Here is a 25617-nt window from a genome sequence, read left to right as displayed (position 1 = left end):
TCATCTTCCTCGCCCACGCCCCACGGATTACAGGAAAACCTAAGAGGCAAAGAGTTCGCTACGGCCAGTGCTCGAGAATAAGCGTATCTACGTCAACCCGTCATTGTCGACGCGGTGGTGCTGCCGTAGTGCCGTCTGCCATCGCCACGTCCGGTCCGGTGGTCACCGTCACTGGAGGGAGCAGCAGCAGTAGCGGCGGTAGCCTGCCGGTATCGCGTTTATCGGCTTTTTCTTTTATCGTGCAGTCTGGTCACACTGCGGTTCAGTGGTGGTCTTGTCTTCTGTCTTTGGCCCACATGGGAATTTTATGTTGCTATCACTTTTATTGCCCGTCTGTTGCACTGTAAATTCCACTCTGCTGCAGTCGACAGACCGCGGCCGGTTCGTTAGTCTTGTCATTACCTTCGGTCGGTGTTGTGTAGTGTTTTCGTAGATCTATCCTCTCTTCACTCGACTTGTATTGGCTTGGTGAATTCGACTCTCAGTATTATAAATTGTAATATTTTTAAAATTATTTGACATATAAATGTCTAGAAGTTGATTAAAAAAAAAAAAAACCTTGTATCGAGTGCAGTGTGCGAGCGAGTGTCGGTTTTGCTGAAAATCCGACTTCAAATATTTCAAAGAAGTATTACTGTAAGTGATTGAAAAATATTAATGTTATTACTTGATCTTGACGTTTAAACTCGACGGGTTGGCGTGTGATGGATCTGGTATCGGTGTATTATAAATATAGAAAAAAAAACTCGTTTTCATTTAGTTACACTTAAGGTCTGCTAATCGTTTGGTTAATTTTAACAAATGACGTAACACCGTGTGTAACGTATACATTCTTGGCGTTTTAAAAATAAATCGGTTTCATATTTCAACGTGTTCACTCTGTGGGACAATGTATTCAAACGTAGGTACTTTCTCACCCCTACTGGGTTTTTATGGTTTTTGCGTAGATTCTCGAAAATAGATTTCCGAAAACCAAGCAATCCACAATCCACATAATAGGTATTATTACTAACTATTATAATTATTGTGTTAAAACCACTCAATATTTGTGTACAAGCCATAGTAATACGATAGTAGGAATAGGTACTAGGTACACACAATTCATTGTTTCATTGTGTACAATGTCAGCGCTAGAAATTGCCAAATGGTATTCGATAATAGTTGCAGCACAGAGTGGCAACAAAACAATATTTATTTTGCATGTACAACTGAATAATGTATCAAACAAAAATTTTTGTATAATATTAGTATTAATACTACATTCATCTCTATGTATTAAGGTGCATAAATGACATTTTATGGTATTTATTTGCATTTATTCATATTTTATTATGATAGATAATGTGTACAAGTTTAGGAACCTATTACATTTTAATCTAATTGAAATCACGGTAATGTTTGTTTTACTGAGCATGACATATATAGCTGATTCTAGGTTTAGGTATATTATTAATACAAGTATCAATAATGTGTTGGGTATTCGTATTCTTAAAAAACTCATATTTTAGTAATTTAGAAAAGCTTTATAGTTTACCTTTATTGTATGTAATATGTATTTGTACTACTTACTATTGATTTATGACTGTTGAAGTAAATTATCTATTGACTATTACCTACTTATAGTTACCTTATTATTTATATTCTTGAGTATCAAATATAGATTGATTGTATTGAATTATAATTTAAATCAATAAAATGTTTCTGGCATAATTTATTTTGTTATTTATCATGTTTACAATTTAACTGATAACTGATGAGTGATAAATTATGGCTCTTAAACCTATTAGTATAGTATAGTTCATCTAATCTGCTTCAATGTCCAAAATATTCAAATGTTTAGATCTTTAACGGTTTTAACTTATATAATGGATAAAACTCCAGAGAAAACAATATATTATACTTACACAATATTCATTTAAAATAAATACTTCATTATAATTTAAACTATTTTAAAATTCAATTTATTGAACAAATTACCTAGTAGGTAAAACCATGTAAAAAAATCACAAATTTTAATATGAAGGTAACTAAAAATATATTTTTCATTCTAAAATTAAAAATGCAGTGGTTTCAAAAAAATGTGATTTGTGGTACTTCTGAATAATTTTGTTGGTTGTTCAGAAATATTTGAAAAGTAATAAATAGGTAAGAAAATACCTATGTAAAGTTTGGTTTGGTTAAAAAACTATAATAGGTAGTGTATAAAAAATCTTAGTTTGTGTTTGATGTGAAATCTATCGAGTGTGGAGATGAATCTTAATTTAAGAATGATTATTAATATTTAAAGATTTATTATACTTACACAATTATATTTGTGGTGAAACAGATGAATGGTTTTTACCTATGTTTTTACAGTTAAAAAAACTGTCATATTTGTGTTTTGTCTTTCATAAGTACCTATTGTTTTAACTATTAAGTACTAGTATTTATTTTTAATCCATAGGTACCACAAACATGTATATAAAATATATATTTAAGGATCTCTAAAAAATTTAATATTCATTTTCAAGCTGCCACAGTAAAAAGGTTAAGAAACACTGGTCTACACAACCTTAAATAAAAATGCAAAAGTAAGCTGTAGAATAGATGCTTCCCTATAGCATTTTGATGTACATTACTATTAATTTTTTTCATAAATTTTATTTCATCAACAAGTGTTTGTCTGAGTTTTTTAATAATTTACAGTTACAAGAATTTTATTCATCATGAACAATTTGTTGAATTTTCAGTATACAATCGCTATTACATTAAACAAAAAACAATGTTCCATTACACGAGCTACTACCTTTCTAGTACAAGTATTAACACAAACTAACCTTAAGATCATTGAGGCAGAATGTTACAGTAGAATTAACCCCATCGTAGGTACTGAGTTCCCAATCAATAAATGTGTAAATAGTTTATAAAATTAATGTAAATGTACCTAGACGCCGGTAGGTGAGAGAGAAAACAAATGGTGCACCTCTTAATATTAGGCTCAAGTACCTTTATGGTGATATTATATATTAAACACTTTGGTATATTATTCTTTGTAAAATTCAATCCAAAAGGTATTTCAAATAATTTTGTTTAGTTTATAGTTTGACAAATTTAGATGATGGATTTTCTTAGATTTAGTATTTGATCTAATTCTTTGATTTTAGGTGCCTATTTCATATAGGTATTTAAGTTTATTTTAAGTTACTAAAATAATTTTTATTTATTTTTGTGCTTTTAATTACAAAATTAAATAAATTAAATTAAAATAACTCAAATTATTATTAATATAATTTACATATGACCAGGTCCTGGAAGTTGTAGCACTTAAAATGTTACTTTTTTAGCTCTTAAATATGTACTTAAAACTATAATTTTTTCCTCGATCCTCAACTTCAATTCTGAAATGGTTGTATATATAATTATAAATTTTATTTTGAAAGCTGGTTTTATCATATAATTTACTTTTAAGTTAATTGCTGTTTTAATTTTTTGTATTTCTTTTAAATATTTTATTGTTATCAGTTATGTTGTATTGTATTATTGTAGAGCTGTAATAGTAAAACTAAAAGCTAATAAAAAAAAAAAAACTATTAAACGTTATAAATAGCACAAAAAATCAAAAAATATGCATTTAACTAGAAAAAATTATTAAGTAGTTAAAAAAAAAACTGTAATGTAATTTTACAATTTTATAAAATTGTTGGGCTTATAGACGTCAGGAATAGTCTGGACTGGTTGGTTATTAACTGTTAACAAAAATGTTAAATTATTTTAATATGTCTGTAAAAGTGTACTTACGATTATATTATTTAATATACATTGAAAATTACACTGGATTCTTAAATGTTTTCTTATATTTTCGAATTTGAAAGATCTGCGGTTATCTGATAGTATAGTTTTTGTGAATGGAAAATGGCCCCTGAACGTCTACGGACGTTATTGGTGCGTACTTAACCGTACTTCACGTACTAAATCGTTACTTTTTAAGTCTTCAGGCAGCCCGTCTAGATTTTCAGATGTTTTTTCGTCCGTTAAAATATTTTTTTTTTTTATTAATGCTGACAAACCACGATTTTTGTAAAGAATTGGTGTACATTTTTGTTCGCGGCATACGTGAATATATATCCAAAAGTAGCACTAAAAACCCTAAATTAGCAAAATAGCTATAATAACCGTAAATATTCAAAAAATAACAAAATAAAATTTCGTGTAAGACATCAGAGAAGTGTGAAACATACTTGTATCTTACTGTGGATGTTCTAGGGCATACCAAGAAAAATATGCATTTGCTACAACTTCCGAGCCCTGCCTATGAGTTAAATTATGTAATCATCTATATAACTCTTAGAATTTGGAATATTATTTATCCTAGTTAAACTTATATTTAATTTTCAAGTAGGTATTTATCAGTATATATGACACCACATTTTTAAAAAAATTCTCATGTTTTTCCAATCTATACCTAGCTACCTAACCTACTATGTAAAATTTTTAGTTTTATTTTTTAATTGCATTGATGACGGAATCTTCATTTTTATTTTAGACACAAGATATTTGTATGGTTAAGTTACAAATGCTTTATTGAAATATTAAGTAGTAGATAGGTAATATGTTTATACTTACCTAGTTATGATTGAATAATTTGTCGTCATTGAACAATGTATTTAACAATATTTATGTATTTTAAATTAATACTTAACAATTTAATATAGGTATACTGATATTCATACAGGAGTATTATCTATTAGTCTAACTTAACAGTAGCAATTAAAATGTATCACACGTTTGAGTAATTCATCTGTCGGATATGTTGTTCATGGAGTAAAAGAAAGCTTCCAATTTAATCAAAACAATGGCTTTAGTGTTAAGTCCTTTCACGAGTGTGAACTAATATTGTCTGGGCACTGTTGATTACTTTCATGTACTTTATTATAATAGTTCAATCCGGTTCAATTGTTAAATAGCAATTTCATTGTGTTAGCTATGTGGTTATGTTTTTACATAACACCAATTAATACCACAGATTGTTCATAATATTAAAACAAAATATATTATTGAAAACAGGCATTATAAGTTAAATTGGTAGTAGTTGTTAGTTCATTTTCTGTGTCAATAATATTTTTGTAAATTGTATATTTTTTTAATTTGTGAATAATATTTTTGTTCTTGAATGTTGATGAAATTGTAAATTCACAATGGTGCCCATTATTTTTTAAAAAGGATAATTTTTTTTAAAAATGTTTCGTAAAGGAACGGATTTCTCCAGCGTCTAGCGTCACTACCGGTCTGGACAGAGGTCGACGTCTGACGCTGCCCTGCCGTTCCACTGTATGACGCTGCAGGGTAAACGTAGGTACCTTTAGAAAAACTAGTGTTGTTTTTGAATCTAGTACCCACATTTTGGTAATTGACCTATAACTATTGCAACGATTGTTATATTATAACATCAAGTTTTGATTATTTTTGATTTTCCGTAATTGAATAAATTATTTTACTATTTTTCAATAATTGTAGGACCAAGGTATAAGATATTTTTACCGACCATTATTATTTTATAGATTTATAGATTTTTTATTTCATTAATATGTTATACGTCGTATTGAATAAAGCATAATAATTATAACAGCATGTTATATGTGTAAAAATAGCCAAAAGAAGGACTTACAGAAATTGATTATGCACTTGTTTATCTTCGTTTATTTCCGGAGTTATTTCCAGAGTTATTTCAGAATAATATGCGTTTTATTGTTTTATTTTTTGAAATTTGTAAACAAAGATAAATTATAACATTAAAAAAAGAATCGAAGGATTAATGATTTATAAAGTGCGTGTACAAAAAAATTCGTCGAGCGTCACCGCATATAATCGTTTTTCGTCTTTTCGTCGTACCTATTAACTACAATGATTTATTTATATTCGAATTGTATGCATCCCTTACAGTGGCCTGCTCAATTATTAGGCGTACTTGAAGCCTACTGTACAGAGAAGATGTCCTGGTTTTTTTAACCATAAGTTTTAAGATTAACCGTACCTAATGTACTGCTTAAGAATTACTATAATTACCGAGATAATCTAATCTAGCCTATCTCAAAATTCGTGTTATTTTTTTTTTTAATTTTCATAAAAATGACTATTTCAAACAAAAACTGTTAATAAATAAGAAAACTAGGTTCTCTTATAAAATAATTCAGATAAGTTCATTATATTGTAACATCAAACAATATTTTATTGTGATTAGAATTTTATATTCACATAAACTTATGTAGCCCTAAATATTATACTACTGTACTACTGTACTTATTAGATTTTGATTATAGTAAAATATATTAAAGTGTAATTTTTATAATTAAATACTTGCTTTTATACTTAATCTCATGAGCTCTTAAAAATGTATATGTATTTTATATTGAACGTTTTACCGTGTGTTAATTTGAATAGTGCAAATTCGTAAGTTTTACCATTGTTTGTTTGAGAAAAAATTACTCTTCATGTTTCTTCTGTGGCTAACATTGACCCCGAGAAAGGATGAAAGAAAAACCGGTTCGCGATGCAGGTTTTGTCTGTGAAGTATTGTGACTCTGGAGTTTCTGGTTGGAAATGTTATCGTGGCACACATTGTTTTGTGTTGCCAAAGATGTAAGACAGTAAAATGCATAAAATATTTTGAAATACGTGCATATAGAATTTATTGAATATTAAATTAATAGAATATTTCTAAAATGTTCAAAGTTTGCTATCAATAAATGTTTTAAAGCAATTAATTGTTTTACTTATCTGTAGACTTACACCATAGTGCCGAATACTTAAAAAAAATTTATACTTCACAATATTCAAAAATTGTAATTTCTTTTATATTATTTTGTTCCTTGAAATGTAATGACCATATCATTGTCCTTCGATAGAGATTTTTACGCTTGGCCTTGTTGGCCGTAATAATAATTTGTTAAATATACCATTGATTTATTTCAATCAAATTCTACTTGAAATCTATTATTCTTATCTATTATTATCTTCCAGCGATGATAAAAAATGTAAAATTATTAATTATGTGTTCAATTTGCTAAAAGTATTTTACGTTGGTATCATATATTTAATAACTGCTAGGTATTTGACTACAATAAAATATTAATTGGATAGTTTATTTTTAGGTAACTATATTTTTTCAAGTATTCAATATAACTATAACTACTTATTTTTTTTCAAATAAATTGAAAACTGAGTACCTTAATTATAATTTTACTCATACAAATAATTAGTTTTTAAATCGAGCTCTGGATTGTACCATTCATTGCAGGCTATCAACATAATATTTTGTAACCTAACAGAAAAAAATAAGTGTTATGTACTTATGTATTATTATGATACATTTTTTTACAATAATGTTTATTTCTTTAATAATTAATGTCAATTTTGTTGAAGATACCAATTTATTTAAAATTACAAGTGTGGAGGTATTAGCCAAACTATATCTTTTAATAGTATTTTTAGATTCCTTAACTATTATAATACGTAATTTAACACGGAAAATATAATTTACTTTTATTAATTATATGTTTTTAAATGGTATTTATGAATAAAATCTAGACAACTCCAATATTTCATGTTTGTAGCTATAGCTCTGAGTATAGTCTTATAACTTATAAGCCACACGGCCAACGTGCCGCTCGGTTGACGTTAACCGTTAGTGCTTCTGATGCAGCTGAAGGTCAGTACTGCTTTCTGATACCAACAACAATAATAATATATTCTTCCGATTAACTTTAAAAATTGGACTTACAACCATTTCATGCGTAATATTGCAAACAAATACAAACTGTATAGGTAGGTACACAAATGGAGAAGTGTGCATATTTTATTTTAGATTTTTTCTATTTCTTACCGTTATTTCATGCTTATTACTTTGGTTACGATCACTTAAATGTATTGAAATATTTTTCTCGTATTTTCCTATACCATCAGCTGTCACCTCGATTTTATTTTTGTTAATCGTTTAAAATATTATTAGTATATTAATAAGCTTATATTGAGACACTAACTATTTAGGTAAACTGAAAATTAACTTATTCGGTTTTTAAAATTATATACACGTTAAGAGTGAAATATGGAGTAATTTATACATTCTTGCCAGAAATGCATTAATCTTTGTTCGTATAAAAAAAAAATGTCGCTGGTAGAAAATTAATTTCTCTTGGCTAATATAATGTCTGCATATTATTTTGCATGTTACAAAATACACAGTAGAGATTATTTTATCTAGATACTAGATCCCATGAATAGGTTAATTTATGTTGGGATAAATTGTAAACGTTCTTGAGAATTAAAAAATGATAAAAACTTGGATGTATACTAGTACTTGATAGGTAAGTGCTATGAGCTTAGTATAATACATTAATATTTCATATTGCTATTTTAATACTTGGATCACATTACTACCAGTCGCCAGATACAGATTATGACCAGGAGTGTATTATTTTTGGAATTCACTTTTGTTAGAAAAAACACGAGTAATGCACTAACACTACCTACCGGTATAAAAATAATTTTTTGACAGATTTGGGTACAACTTACAGTTACAGATATTTTATTTTGTTTTGTATGTATTTTTAATATTATGTTATATGTATTTAATAGACAACACAAAAATAATTCAACACTATGATTATGTAATTTGTTAATAAGTCTAGTGCCTAGTGTAAATACAGTTATGTTATGCATCATATATGTGCATTTTGCAATGTATTTACGAGTAAATAATATAATATAATATTTAGTTAGTGACGTATATATTCGTGTAAATTTTCAAAAAGTTCAAAATTATGAAATTTTTATGATTTCTCATACTAATATTTTATCAAATAAAAACCTTTATAGGTAGTTATAGTGTATTTAACCTACATAATTATATTTAAAACTGTATTTGTATTACTATTTAACTATTTAAATATTTTTCTATTGAACATAACATAGGGAATTTAAAATCCAAAGAAATGTATGATAGTAATAAATGTGTATCAAGCTAACATCTCTTTATATAGTTTATATAATAAATAATGTGTATAGGTGGGGTCTTATGACCGCTAATACTAGATATGCCCTAATATTCATCATGGGTAAATAATGAATTAATAATGTAGTAGGTATACTTAACAATTATTAAAGTTAAAATAATATTTATTTATATATAATAATATATATTTTATAATATTATGTACCTATTACGTAATTTCGTACAACCAAAATATCCACAATTACGACAACGAATTTCATATGGATCGTGTATATTCATTATTAATATATTTGATTTTTTTACTGAATAACTATTCCATGATGACTGGATTGTAAAATTATAAAATGTATAGGTAGTATAGGTACATACAGTATAATTTGCACCAGTATATTACAACCAATAATTTAGAATAAAGTAATTTAAAATTACCTTAGCATTCCTAAAATTTATTATAAAACTGGTTTTTTTTATGACAACTCGTGTGCAGTCTACTTAATATTGTCTTTTTATTTAAGTAACACTGGCCAGTCAATATGCACTTAAATTCTGAACTGTTTTTCAAAATAACGGTATAACCATTAGGTACATCTAGATAATAACTTGTGCAATCTTGTAAAGGTACGTATGTGGTACTATAACTGGACTAATAGGAGTCTGGTATATGTATTATATTTTTTTCGCGTAAGAAAGATATACTCCGAATTATTTCAATAAACACTGCTTCAAAGAAAAAAACAACTTAGCTATTATGTATATTATATTTCACGAGTCGTTCAAACTAATTTTTAGTGTTACACATTATAATAATGAATTATATTTTTTTATTTAAAAGAATAGCTGTGTGGGAGTAAGTACTTGCGTTAATTGACAAGGAGCTAATACGTATTTCATATAATTCCCACACTATTATAAAACAGGTTCATCGTTCTGGAACTACCCCAGCTGTGATACGTGCGATGCACACATACACACATTACCTATTACACACCTATACACCAAATTATTCTTCAGTTTTAATACTTATGTTATATTATAAAATATAGTATTTTGTATGAGTATATAGTATGCTTTTATAAAAATGTGATTTTGAATGTTGTAAGTACCTATACAAAACTAATTATTTGCGATGAGTGATGATCTGACTATCTATATTGTTTTATACTTTCATAATTCAAATACTGATTTAGGTTACCTAACAGTATACATTTATAAAATTAAAGTAGGTAATTGCTTTTGACTAAAATAGGTATTATGCAGTCGTGTTCGCAGGATTTTTCAATGGAGAGAGAGGGGTTTGAATACTGAAATTTGGGTAGAGGGCTACAGCCCGTTTGCTCCCCTGCGTATGCCATTGTATTATATTTACAAGAAATGTTATTGGGATGCTATACTTTAAAAGGGAGCTATTTATATTTTATACTGAAAGCTCCTATTTGAATATTGTTCTAATGCAAAACGTAATTTGTGTTCTGAAGACTTGATTTTATTGCAATAAAAAAAGCAAAATTAAAGTTCGTGTAATTTATGGTAGTAAGTATAATATATACAACTTAAGTTATAAGAAAGTAGTAAGTGTCGTATTGTTGTAATGTTGTAAGGTAATGGTACCTCCCCGTTATCCATAACATAATTAATTTACAAAACGATATTTGAAAGTTTTTACTAATCATTTTTTAATTATCTATTTTTTTATATGCACAATGCACCCACCTTTAATGAGCTGTATATGTATTAAATTGTATGTATGACTTTTTTTCTTAATATATTTTACTTAAAGTCATAGTTATTAGAACATCTTTTACGGTTCTTTAATAATTTGATTAAAATGTTTTTTATAATATTGTACAACGTACCCATTCTATAATATTATGAAATATGAATTATACAAATACATATTTCTTTCTGGTAAAATAAATTTAACTTATTAATTGGTTTACTATTATCTTAAATATATATACAATATTTTATATTATATGTTTGTTGTTGAGTTTTGTTATATGATATAATTAATATATGTGTGTATAATTTGTATCATGACGTTCAAAGTTAATACACGGTGTCAAACGATTTTTGGCCCGTGGCTAGTTCAAGGATTCTTATAAAAATTGTTTTATGCTGGCAGTTTTTTTTTTAAAGGTTCAAAGTACCTATTATATTATGCTTAGGAATGAACATTTATAATGAAATCTATTTTACGAATTGGACTACAGATATCTGGATAATTACGTCTTTTAATGTCTTTTTAGATCTCCTAACTTAAATAAAATTGTCTGTGTATGTATTTAAAGAAAATTATTAAGACCATTGTAAGCACATTTCATCATTTGTAATTAATATTTTATACTCGTAATATATGGGTACAGTTTAGTTTGTTCGTAATGTATATTAACCCTTGGATATAAGGTAAAATAATCAAAATATTATTAATATTGTTTTTCACGACGTCTTTCTAAAATTATTTTATAGAATTAACCATTGATTAATACCCAAAGCAGTAAATTCAACTATATTATTTCTTAGTTAGTAGGTACCTATATATAATACTTATTAACATTTATCTACGTACATAAATTATCGTAAATCATATTTAATGTAGGTAATGATTAACAAATCAATTTATTCATCGATTTAAAAATTATTACTGTTATATTTAATTGAATGTAACTAAAATATTGGTAACATTTTAAATGCATTTAATTTTAATTATAGTGTTTATTACATTGAGCTGTAGATTGAAGTATTTAATTATACGTCTTATTGGGAGAATAATTGCTTATGAAAATTATTCACTTTAGGTAATAGTTAAATGATCACGGCTTGTACAAAATTAGCATTGTTTTAAAAGTTTATTATTATTGGGATTCAATAATATTGGATTGGTTAGACATTTATATTTAAATTATGCACTCCAAAAAGTTTTTTATTTTGCTAACTTAATAAACATGTAATATTATTTAGTATTGCTTATTAAAGTCGGAATATTTTGTTTGATTCATCACTGTCCGTCAATATTTTATATCATATTAAATTATTATAATATAACTCGACCAGTACTGTAGGAATATAAAATTGTAATAATTCTGAACATATTAGATGTTAATATTTGTGTTATAGCTTAATACCAATATTTACCTACATTTTTTAAAAGTATTTTTAATCAAAAAATACTAAGAGTAATATAATAAATAAACTGGCTTTTTCTTGAAATAATATTTGTTGTTTATATTAATAGAATTAGATAAGTAGAGCTCAAAAATAAAACATTACATATTTTTATAATGAAGCATGAAACTTGGTTGGCATCAATCCACATAACCTTATACACATTTAATTCTTGACCATACTATAAATCGCATATTATTCTTTTTCTATGATTTTAAAAACATAAATATTGGTAACAAACAAAAATGTTAAACAATAAAAACATTTAAGATTTGAATATTGTCCGATGAAAGTTCCATATTACTTAGTATTTGGCTACTATACTGTTAAATAAGATTAAAATAACTAATATTTAAGTGTGCCAACTGAACGGTTTAAGCTTAAAAAAATTGGTTTCGTCTGTATTAAAATTACTTTTTTTCATCTTTTCAATATTAATAGATTACATTTTTTATGAGCATGTGATGTTTTTTTATATTAAAATTAAATTTATCAATATAATAACTACTGTATTTACTAGTTTTAAACAGTTTTAATTTGGATTCATTTTAATACTGTTGATCCCAACTATAACTTAAGTTCTATTGTATTTATTTTAAATATTTTAATTTAATATATTAAATAATTAATATTAGGAACACATTTAGTATTTATTTTTTTCAATATTGTTGGACTTACATACTGATGACCATTAGATACGTTTTTAGTATTGGGACTTGCCTTAAAATAATGGATTTATCACCCAATCAATGTGTTGCGATTTTAGTATTTTAAAACTATACATCAGTATGTTATAATATATATACATGCATATATTGACAGAGTTAATTAAATTTTATCTACTAATAAAAATTATAATTTTAGTTTTTATTGTTTATTGACACACAGAGTCAAAGTGCGTAAGTCATTATCTTAGTGCGCAGTAATAGGAAATAAATTTAAAATATAATATTTTTTCATCGATCTAAGTGTTACTAATGGGTAGCTCCTTAAAAAGATCATTCATGCTTGTACCATACTATTAACTCATAAACGTATGGTGCATTTCATTTTTTATAATACTGTTAATTTCAAATGTGAGTTTAAAAAAAAATGCTTTTGTTGTGTAAGTAGAAAATAACTGTATTTGTTATACTTTTGTAACCTTATAACAATATGGTTACACATTTATTTTGCAATTTTTGGGTTTATCTTCTATCTTATTATAATGTCTATTTTATTTTATTATGTAGTCGAAATATACATTTAATATTTAATATCTTATGCGAAGTAGGTACCTACATATTTTAAACGCTTTTTAGTAATAATTATTATGATTAACTATTTAAATAGTTTATAACTACTATTCATATGATAACACTGTTAATTAAATACATTTTTCAATTTTAATAAAAAGTGAATGAATTACAATTATTGTCTTACACATTTATACTAATTTATTGTAACCTCTCCCACAGTGAAAAATCTGACTACGTCATTAATAGCATGCATGTCATCAAAAAGTTACGGACGAACACGTGATAAAAGAAATAGAAGATATTTAGATCAACACAGTCTCATCTACGTATATTTAATATACATTATTATTCTAAATGTATGAAATAAATGTGTGATATCCTAGCTATAATTGAATTATTATTTTGTTAATAATATTTACTTTAATCTCGAGGGTATGAGTGCATAGTATGTTGTATAGGTACTACCTATATAGTATATACACACAGTCCGCCACAACGATGTTTGCCCACAATAGGGTATTTCGCTTGTAGGAACTATGCATGTACAATATAATTTTACTATGAACGACGGTCGGAATATAATCAATTACTCTAAAATGTTTTATTAACTTATGGACAACATTGATGTAATTTTGTAATACCTATTGGCTATTACAATTTGTTCTGAACAGTGTCAGAAATGTTGTATGCATTTACTTTTATAATACGGTAAGAAATTGTTGACATTCTTTTCTGTGGGAAATTAAGGTATATCTTGAAAACGTATTGTGTATAGTCTACAGTTGTGTAGGTCCCTTACAGTGTAATATTGTACGACTCCCATGTTTATTCTAAAAATCACGTTCTTTACCAGGAAACTCGATACCACAAAAGAGCTGCCCTAAATGTGTGTATTTTATAGGTTTCGTTCTTTCAGTTATGTATTAACATTCTCATTTTTAGATGTTATTTAGAAATATTGCACTATTTTTGTTAAACATAAAATATGTAAAGTATACTTAAATAAATAATTATTCAATACGTTTATAGTACCGTAATTACTAACTATTGGATCAGAGAGTATAAAAATTAATCTCTATTTATGCGTATGCACACATTCACGTGTGCATCGTATCAGCTTCTTTCGTCGTTCATTTGAATGCACACATACAAAAGTACAAGAATGTTGTCGGTAGTGCCAAAACGAAAATATCTTTGGTAGAGAATTACATAAAGAAAATGTTCCATGTCTCAGAATCTTGGCCTGATGTTCGTACATTAAACGCCTAGTACAATTATTATTGTACGCAAGTAGGTTTAGGTTCCGGGCTGATAAAATAATATTTTATTAACCAATTTTCATTTAAACAGGTGATATCATTCGAATCCACTCTTTATTTTTGTCTGCTGTTCGTATAAAATATTGAAGAAACAATTGTGCTTGAAAAACTTAGGTTGTAAAATATTAAATTAATAATTTTTAAATAAAAAGGAATAATATGTTTAATTACCAGTATATTGTGTCTTATAATGTTTTCCTATTGTTAACAAGATGACGGTGGTGGAAATATTTCTCACGAGGCTAAATTGCTCTGTAGGTTAGTGAACTTGATACATTGGCGCTTGTTATTTTGACTCCGTGTACTATATTAAATTCTATTTTTTTTTCTAAGGATTTGGTTTTATACTATTATTTCCAGTCATAGATCCAATCGTCACAGATAATGTGATCTCATTGTGTACGTTAGCATCCTGTTGATTATGTAGATAGAATATAAATCCTGTATTTTCAAATCAAAATTCGCACATTTTCTGTATTGAAACATGTTATTTTAGTTTATTGATTAAACGGTTGCTCAGAGTACAGTTGAAAAAATATTCAAGTGTCAAATCTTTTTAATATGTAACAAAATAAGAATAGCTTTATGTATTAGAACTATAAGGTACTTATTAATTATTGTACTGTTATAGTTGTAAATACATCACAACACTATATTATGGAGTTGAACTATAATAGTTTTTAATTTTTATATTGAAAGTTCTAAATAAAAAAAAAATAAAAATATTATACAGTTCAAGTGAGTTGTATGAATATAACAAAGCTAAATTTTAAACCAGATTTTCCAACATCAAACATCTTTAGATACCAGAATTGGATAAACTATTATATTAATTACTGCTGCAGATAATATTTTTTTATAAATTCTAAGCATGTAAATTGTATAGGTACTATATTTTTATACGTAGAAATAAAAAAACGTATCTCCCCATGGTCTCGATTCAGAGGGTTATCTTTTATGAAAAAAGCTAAATTTTCAAATATAAATTTAAAACAAAACTTTTATTGTTTATTTTTATTTCTTACATCGTTTAAATGTACAATTTTTAATTTAAGTTAACTCTCAAATATTTGATAAGTTAATTAATACTTGTATATACCTTGTCTTTAATTTAACTTTTTTTATTTTACGGATTTTAATTTGAAAAACTGTTAAATAGGCATATAGTAAAACTTCCATATTATAACGAACTTCCAAAATGTTTTGTTTAATTAAATATTTTTGAGAACGAAATTTATTCAATTATATTTAATGAATTTTTCTTGTTGCCCATGAGACTCCGTAGTCTCACTCTAGTTATTTAAAATAACTTAATAAAAAGAACTTTAAATAAAAAAAAATAAAAAAATTGATAGTATCACTAAACTGAACATCGTTTTTGTATAGTATCTAACTACATTATGTTGTAGTATTATTAATATTTTTAATGATACATATTTTATTTTAATTAAAGTTAAATTGAATTGAATGTATTTTTTATATCCATACGAGTAAACAATAGTCAATTTGCATGACGTGTGGTTGTAAATGTTTTATACTTTTATAGTATCATTGATCCAGTTCTAGAACTACCAATATAAAAGGCAATGTCTTCTACTTTTAGTTACGCCCATGGATTATTGTACCTAAAAGTTAAATGACTTCAACTTATTGAATATTTTATTATATTCTTAAGTGATTCTAATAATTATATATGCTTTGAATGTTTTTTGGTTGATTATTTTTGGATAAAAAATAAATACTACATAGAATGAATTTGCACTGTAGATAGTTATTAGTAGCTAGTAGGGCTGGGATTCATACGTAATTAAAAGCCAGAGAAATGCACATACATGTGTGATTAAATTCGCCAAAATATGTAATAAAAAATGAAAAATAAGTACTTAATTAAAAAAATTCAAAAATATGTTAACGTGACAGCTTGTTTAATTAAAATACAATCCTAAATAATTTAATCAATTCAAAGTAAAACAATGATAAACCATTTTAAGTGTTAAATTTTCAAAATTGAAACTATGGTGTCTTAACACTGTCTTATACCTACAAAATATGTAGTAAAAAATAAAAAAATATAAAATAATGATGTAAATTGAAAAATTATTTTAAATATTGGATTTTTTGTCGTAATTTACAAATTATGAAAAAAATAGACGTATTATAAATGATATAAAAATATGTATTTACTACGGAATATGTAGAATGATGTAGAATAAAATATGTCTTATTTTATTGCAAACCACGTGAAACGAATTTATCATTTGCAATAATTAATCTATCACGTTGTAGTAAAAATATGTATTTACATACAAATCCCAGCTCTAGTTATTAGTAACACATACTATTATATTGCTTAGTTTTTATAGTACCAATTTCTCATATTATTTTTTTTTTACCTTTTTAAGATGATATATGTCTATTGTCAAGTTTTTTTTAGTAAATTATAAATAATCTTACAACGCGGAATAAACACACCGTGAGTGTAAGACATTTTACTCACTTGGGTGAAGTTCACAGTAGATGTTCTGTTAAACAATTTCAAAATGTACTATTATGTCTTCACGTTAAAAAAAAACGATTTTGAATGTGCTTTGAAAATAATTGTGCTTCCTTGTATTTCTTCAAACATTCTCGATAGTTGGTTGTCTGTATACCTTTTGTTGTGTTTAGAGGAGTACATATTTTGCTAACATAAAACTATTGAACTCTTCAAAGCACCTCCAGATCAGCTTTCCGATCTTTAAAGGTACCTAGATAACTTGATTATTTTCCATGTGAGCTAAGTGAGAATAGTTTAATTTTTGTTTTATAGTTTTGCCAGGTTCGATAATTCTTGCCATTCCATTTCATTTCTAATTATTGTTACACTCGTGTTGTTTTAATAATAAAGCTCCCACATGTCTAGAAACTGGCAATGGACCATGTGATGCTTGTAGATTATTTTGTCAGGGGTCAATGAACTTTTATGAAGTGTCCTTAATCCTTCAACAGTGTGATGGATACAATTTATTGATCATATAAAAAATACCAGTATAGTAGAATTATGACAGCCTTAAATTATTATTTTACATTAACTTATAAGATATATACAAAATCTTGTTAAGAATAACTACCCTGACCTAACCATTTTGGGCCACGTTAGATTTAAAATAGTTTTGGACTACCCTTGATTCAAATAACAATTTTTAATGAGTTTAAAATATATTATTATATATATATTTAATAATATATAATATATATTTAATATATATTATTACTATTGCATATTACATTGTATCGTGTGTTTATTTAATTATGAATTATTTATATATTGAACGTTATTACTTATTGGATAGTTAAACAATGTAATAATTTTAAGTTACTGATTTATAATACTATTTAAAATGTTTGTTATTGTTATCTAAATCTAATCTCCATATGCACAAATATGTAATTCCATTCACAATAAGCTTAAATGATAAAAAGTCAGAGAAACTTAAATAAAAAAATTAAAAAAAACAACTTATTGGTACAATTTTTTGGCTAAATTAGATAATTAAATTAAGTGTGTTAAAAAGTAGTCCAGACCTATAGAGTTTACGCTCGTGGAATACTCGTACAATAGTTGTATTTGAAAAAAGTGTGATCTATAAATACTGTAACCATTACTAATTCGTTACGGCCAATTAGGTACTTGTATTATTTTTCTCAAACTAATATTGATTATGGTTGATTATTATTATTTTTATTGTGTTTCTTTTTCAAATAATTAATCGAATAGGATGTTTACATTAAATATTGAGTGACTACTTCGAAAAATTTACTAAAATTGTAATAATTGTCGTTAGCTTGACAACAAGGTATTAATAGTGTATGCTATAGGTTTGTATGGCATAATATGTCATTGGTACGTTATTAATTTAAATAGTAAGAAAAACCTTATTTAAGTACGAAATTAAAAAAAAATAAAGAATAATAATTAATATATAATATAAATTAATCATAATAAGTGTCGTCAATGGGTGGCTTCTTATTCAACACCTCACGTCCTGTTATTTCTAAGCTTATTGTACATTGCGTGTATATATTGTTTATTTCAAATAATAAAAAAAAACGAAGTTATTTTAATTTTCACAGTATAGTTTATAGTATTATACATATAAGTAATGCGGAAACTAATGATCCAAAAATGTATTTTAATTTAAATAAATATCCATTTCATATTGAAAATACAAAAGTTACAACACTTATAATAATCACTCAAATAAAATTGGCCATACGCGTACCTATATATACTCTATAGCATGTATAAAGATGGACGTATAGCTGTCGTATTTGGTTTTTAAGATATGCTTGGTTAATTGGTTACTTATTACTTATAAGTTATTAGTCTCTGCAATAACATTATTATTATATGTTGGTTCATATAAATTATTTAAATTTACGAATATGGTGTGTACAGTTATTATACTTTTTTTGTATAGAATATAGATAGGTATATAGAGTATAGACATACATTCAATGTTTCAACTATACACTATATGTTATATTTTGTGGTTTGACTTTTATAGTAGCTTCTAGCTTGATTAAAAAATACAGTGTAACTCACCGCTCCCACAAAATAACTTTTCATTGTTTACGTATTTTATGTTATAAAATATCCCTAAAACCATTATACATAAATTATGATTGCTACTATTTCACTGACCTACCTACAATTGAAAAATCGTAAAAAATATATTATATCGCTGTTCCGTTTTATTCTTAGTACTTTTTATCCCTATTTTATGTTTCATTACATTTGAAGTTATGTAGTTTTGTTCTTGAAGTTTACATTTAGGTACGTAACATAAGAATTTTATGATATGTATTATCTTAAAAGCCTCGTTAAAAGCTTGGTACATTGTTGGTGTAGCTTGCATTTGTTTAAACATAGGACGAAGAGTTTTTAAATGATTCTGGTCGACACTTTCTTTAAAATTAGACACTAACCTTCCTTCATCTTACGAGTTGTTTAGCCAGTTTTTCAACTTGTCTATATAAAGCCGAAGTGATGACTTAAATGCACTATATTGTTCTATATGGTTATACAAAAAACGATAAAAACCAGTTTCCCCTATACTAGGGCTCTGTTAGTCGTAAACCCTCTAAGAATAATTTTATATACTACTACTATTTCAAATATGTCACTTTTATGTCAACGACTTTTAGATGTTAATGGATAAAAGGATACGATTTGCATTATGGTTTGAAATAATATTAATAATAAGAGGTATTATCGTTTATAGGTTTTAATTTATAATTGTACTTATATGTGTGTATATTGTACAAAATGTTAAAAAAAAATACAATTTAAATTTAAGCAAATCAGAACTAGGTATATTATATAGGTACTTAAAAAAAACCAAAATTAATTATCAACCCATTAATAGTTGAACTAGTGCAAGTGGTTGTAGCATTCTGTAAGGTAATTTTAAACTGTATAAAATAAGAAATTATGTGTAATAATAATCTCAATAGGTGTATATTATGTTGTTATTTTTTATTTACTTATAATATTATGTATTACTATGTTTTTTTACTGAAATAAAAATTACCTAGAAATGGTTGTTTAGTTACATAATCTTTCTGAAATATATCTGTATCATTTGAATTATTATTCCATTTTTTCAGGAAAACGTGAAAACCATCACCGTTGCATATGGCGGGCGTCAATAACGTAAGTACATATGATAATGCACCAGAAAATTCCAATAACACAGTTGAGCAAACTAACAAGGCTGATGATTCAGACGACAAAGATGATTCGTTGCAAAACGTCATCGACAATGAGCTGTCCAAACGTTTTAACGAAAGTGAAACTCCAGCCAATCGTGTTAAATGCAGTGTGGACATAATGCTAACTGCAGAATCAATTCATAGTGACAATGTTAAACAGTCCAATGATTTAGAATACGTAGACCTCAAGTCTTTAAAATCGAATGAGTACCAGGTCCAAAAAGACACGAGTGAACTTTTTCTGTTGACAGAAAAACAACATATAGAAGAGACTAATGACACGGGTCTGGGTTCTGAAATCGTTTTGGGACTAGAGCAAGATATTGATAATGATGGTCCATTATCTGATACTATGAGTAATGGATTCGAAGAAGATGGTATAACGAGAGAGCTTGTGGACCAGGATTCTTCGCAAGGAGAATTAGAGGAACCCCGTATTTTTTCTAGACCCCTACCAATTGACGAGGCAGATAATGTAACTGAATTGGTATTTGATACTTGGACCACGGTTGATGAGATCGTGGGATCAGAAATTAAAAAAACCGAATCAAATGGTTTTGAAGAAAATTCGGCAATTGACATCAGTACTGCTTGCCTTAATCAAGAGTGTTTTGATATTAATACACCTGCCATAACTAACAGTGTTGTGAGTTTTTGTTTGATTAATATTTAGTAATTAATAATTTTAGCTTTGGTTTGACCACTATATACATACTTTGTACCTACAACTCAATTTACCGTTTTATTTTTATTTTAACATTTTTACGTATACACTATTTTTGTATAGGCAAAAATAGGCTATGAAATAAAATGGTTTCGTTCGATTCATAATTCATTAGTGTGTGACGACTGAAGTAATCAACCACAATTCCTACCGATGACATGAACTGTACGCAGGGCTATGTATAATGGTGTTAAATTATACTAACAATGTTTTGTGTATCCATACGAAATCCTAAATATATTTCAGTATATACTATATTTTTGAAAAATATTTAGTTAAAAAATCTCCTTATAAACTATTGATATTTAGAATGTGTATGTTTGTAGCTACATTAAAACTACTTATGTTAGTTTTGTTTTAAATATATTTTATGTACCTAGTCCTTCCTATCTTATTTACACATTTTCTAAAGAGTATAGTAGGTATGTATTATCGTGACTAAGTGATGTGTATATTTTTATTCTATGAAATACTAGTCCAAATTTAATGTTGTTTATGCACATTGAATACTTACCGACCCACCGTGAAAAATTATTCATGATACCGGAAATATGGTCTTGCCAAATATTGTTTGAATTTACTATGTTCTCATACTCATTTCCCATCTCTTTGTTTGCCGCTCCTAATAAAAATTGCTTTTTACTTACTGAAATTGCATTTGTTATTTATATATATTTATAAACTAAATGTGTGTAAAAAACTTGATCGCTATTCAAAAGCCAAACTGAAGCTTATAACATATTTTGTTCACCTGCATTATACTACATTTTACTTTGTAGTACCCAACATTGTACATTTTCATAGTATGTAGGTTAAGATAATGTTTATGAAAATTAAAGCATTGATTTTATCGACCTATTATTTTTAATTTAAACTTAATACTTGAACAATTTTGGTCGTTGCTAGTGATATATAAGTCGTTGATTAAGAGAACTGTATAATGTGGCCCCCGGTTTTTCTTATTATTTATCAGGGAGTTTTGAGTATAAATTATTTTAAAATTCTCATAACTCGCTTAATATTTAAAATATTGTACAAAACTGAGAAAACATCTAACCTTTATATGCTATAAATTATAGTATTAATATTTATTAAAGTGAACTGAAACAAATAATTTTAAATATAAATAAATTATATTTATCATAGTTTAAAAATAAATTTCAAAATTAAAATACACTTGCAGTAATTTGCTGTAAAATATATTTTATGAGCTGAGCTGTTTTCAAAAATTATATACGTTCTTAGACATTTTTAATTTTTTTTATTAATGTTATAATATGCTTGAATACTTAAGTAAATTTATTTACTTTCATTTATTATAAGGTATTATTTTGTCAGAGAAAAAAATGTGCAACCAATTTTTTTGCCCTACTGAACGTATTTAGCAGTAAGTTCTCGTTATGTGGTGCACGTTTGTCACCACAAAATACGCGATATTTAATATGAGTTGAAAAAAAAACACTAGTCGATTGTATCTCATACGTAAACACTGAGTGGGGATTGATCCGAAACATACGACATGATGTATTTTAAGTCCACACATTGCTGTCAGGTTACCGTCACGGTGTTCTTCCCCTATTGTCCATTATACCATTGTACTGGGGGCCACAGTTGACTGGAAATTATATTATCTTCTTGCAGTAGGAAATTTATGACTATTTTCAATCCATTTTTGTTCTAAAAATTCACAGGAAGTAATAGTCGTTTAATCGTTTAATGTTTGATTGTGTTTTGGCAGACCGAGGTAGTGTCGGAAACGACGACCGAACGCAGAACAGTAAAGAAAAAGTCGTCTGCAGCCGGTGGTGAAGCGTCTACCACGGTTGTCAAAACCAAAAAGACCAAAAAGTCCAAAAAATCTGACGAAAAAGAAAATATATCCGTAGTAAGTTCATCCGCTACATATTTATTTCATCTCCTTTTAAAATTTATACCAAGTATAATATAAATAACTTTTCCTTGCTGTGAAACAACTATTATTGTTCTTACTTCTACAAGGTAAAAACATTTTAACCTCTTTTTTTTAAACTCCCATACTGTTATATTATTTTAAAGTTTGTTCGTTTTATTTTTAAATAACTAAGGGTAAATCACATTTTAGTTTAAGGTTTGTTTTTGGTTTTTATTTGGAGCTTTTTCTTTATTTTCGACGAGTGTAATTAATACTATCCTTTGTTTTGAAATTTATATTCCTTATTAAACAAATTAGTTTTACTAGGTATGTTGTGATTACGTACAACAAAAAGTTATATCATTTTAACTTGTAAATATCTTTTATTATTAGTCAAATGGCAATTTTTGTATTATGCTTTACAATAGAATATTATGTTATCCTGCAAAAATGCTCTATATTATGCTCTTTGCCTCTTTCCAACGTCATATCTGCTTTTATATAGATTTAATAGTGTTAAGTGTTGCCTATTATGTGTGGCTTTTGTAGAATTTAAATGGCCATTTGACAAATGAAATGAAAAATGGTCAATACGACGACGACTATATTGTCGAAGAAGATGATTTATCTAACGTATGCGTTCGAGACCTCGTTAGTATTCAAAATTATCGTTTTATTATAACTAGTATTAAAGTATTATATTGTGGTCGTTTCTTGAGTTAAGCCTCCTAGTCCGTAGATATTTGTTTCTCAATTAGTAACTGTAACAGTACAATGAGATTATTTTTTCGTTTACAATAGTCCATTTGGGTGCAAGCATTTACATTGTCCAAGAATTAATTGGATGTTGACCTTGGATTTCTCATATATTTTCTTTTGTATCTATAGTATTCTGTCGTTAAATTAGTTTTGAAGTAGTTCGTATCAGATATGTAGGTATATGTAGCACTGGTAGCAGCTAGCAAAGATTCCCAAGTAACGTTTCATTAGAAAATGCCGTTCACATATAGGAGAAACATTTTAATTTTACATGTTAAATATAATAATATGTTGTACAGTAGGTATATGCGTGTACAATGTTAAATGTTCATACTTACTAACAGATGACATAATATAATTCTTTAATCCTTATAAATATATTTTATAATATTACTTGGTTTAAAACATATCTGAGTACAAGTACTACAATGTAGTTATTTATATACCTATTAATTGTTTATTTTTCAAAACAAAACTCTTACATACCTGACATTTACAGATTACAACATGGTGGGATATCATGCTTATTTAAAAAAAAAAAAAAATATACATTTTTACAACTTTAAGATTTAATATTACTTGCTATTAAAATCTAAAATATCTTTTAAAAAAATGTGGAAAACAGGTAAAACCATTTATAAAATGGTATTTCTCTTAACGTAAATATTGATTTTTTTTCGTGATTTGACAACTTGTTCGTATTGCTTTTGAATTATTCATTTGGCTGGATAAACTAATTGGCTCTATTTCATATATCCACCTTCACATTAGTTTGACTTCGTTTTATCTAATAATATCTGTGCATCTTTAGTCATTACCTCATATGGTTCGTTCTACTTTTGAGCAAGATTCCTGTATTGAGAATGTACTGTGTTGTGTCATCAACACGTTTAGAATAGTAACGAATGAGTTATAAAATATTAGTTATCTTACTTTGCAATTGTAGTAAATGAAATGAGTCAGTCTAAATCTTTTCGTTACTAATACCTAATATACATTTTTATCATATTTTTGTTTACATGAATCACGTATTATGGATTTATTTAAAATGATTATAAATAGATTATAATTTGAAGTATCAAATTATAGTACAATAATGAAATATACTACTTTGCTTCTTAAACATTTTTATTAAGTATATATTTGAAATAAATTCTTTATTTGTATATGTATCCCTTCCATAAAATTAATTAAATTACACTAGTGTAGGGTACTATTTATAATATCGCTCAATGCTTAGCTATCATACACGTCATCAAAGTGTATGACACATGTTTATTTTCATTTAAAAAAATGTTGCTACATTTTTTGTTTTGCTCAAGTTGATTTAAAATAACAAAAATTTATACTAGAAAATAAATATTGAATTGGGTTTGTATAATATGCTTATTATATGGTGGTTCATTAAATTTCCCATGCTTTACTTTATAAAAAAAAAAACGTTAACATGTGTGTTTTATAAAGGGAAGAAGTTTATGTTGTCTCTAATGAGTAATGATTTTATCCAACCGGAAGTTTAAAATGGAAAATTAAATATATAAAAACCCATTGGCCGCACCTTCGCCTGAATTCAATAATCGAGATCACCCCCCCCCCCCCCCCCTAATTATAGTTTGTTTACACTTCATACTGAAGTAGTACTCCTCCCAAATAACTCAAAACGAGTGCAATTAAATATTATTAAATTTGATATCTTCTAAAATTAGAATTGTTGTGAGGTTATCTATTTCTCTTAAAATATAAATTATACGAATAAAATATAATTGGCCTATGGTATTTTTCAT

At 26.8% G+C, this 25617-nt stretch overlaps 1 protein-coding gene across 11 annotated transcripts in view; it reads left to right on the top strand.

Annotated features, from left to right (window-relative positions):
- Positions 1-316: 316 nt before the first annotated feature.
- LOC111036804 (F-actin-methionine sulfoxide oxidase MICAL3) overlaps positions 317-25617 on the top strand; it is a 38359-nt gene continuing 13058 nt past the window's right edge. For 4 of the 11 annotated variants that reach the window (XM_022319003.1, XM_022319002.1, XM_022319001.1 and 1 more), the window contains exons 1-4: positions 319-636; positions 20355-21105; positions 22922-23068; positions 23624-23725. In XM_022319003.1, coding sequence (XP_022174695.1) covers positions 20383-21105; positions 22922-23068; positions 23624-23725 — 972 coding nt within the window. In that variant the 5' untranslated portion in view covers positions 319-636; positions 20355-20382. Of the gene's footprint in view, positions 637-20354; positions 21106-22921; positions 23069-23623; positions 23726-25617 lie in introns of those variants that run through there. The other 7 variants (XM_022318999.1, XM_022319006.1, XR_002604807.1 and 4 more) reach the window with 6 other exon arrangements.

The sequence above is a fragment of the Myzus persicae genome, unplaced genomic scaffold (assembly GCF_001856785.1).
Source record: "Myzus persicae strain clone G006 unplaced genomic scaffold, MPER_G0061.0, whole genome shotgun sequence".
NCBI lineage: Eukaryota > Metazoa > Arthropoda > Insecta > Hemiptera > Aphididae > Myzus > Myzus persicae.
Note: the sequence above shows the minus strand (reverse complement) of the source record. Positions and strands in the feature narration are given on the sequence as shown.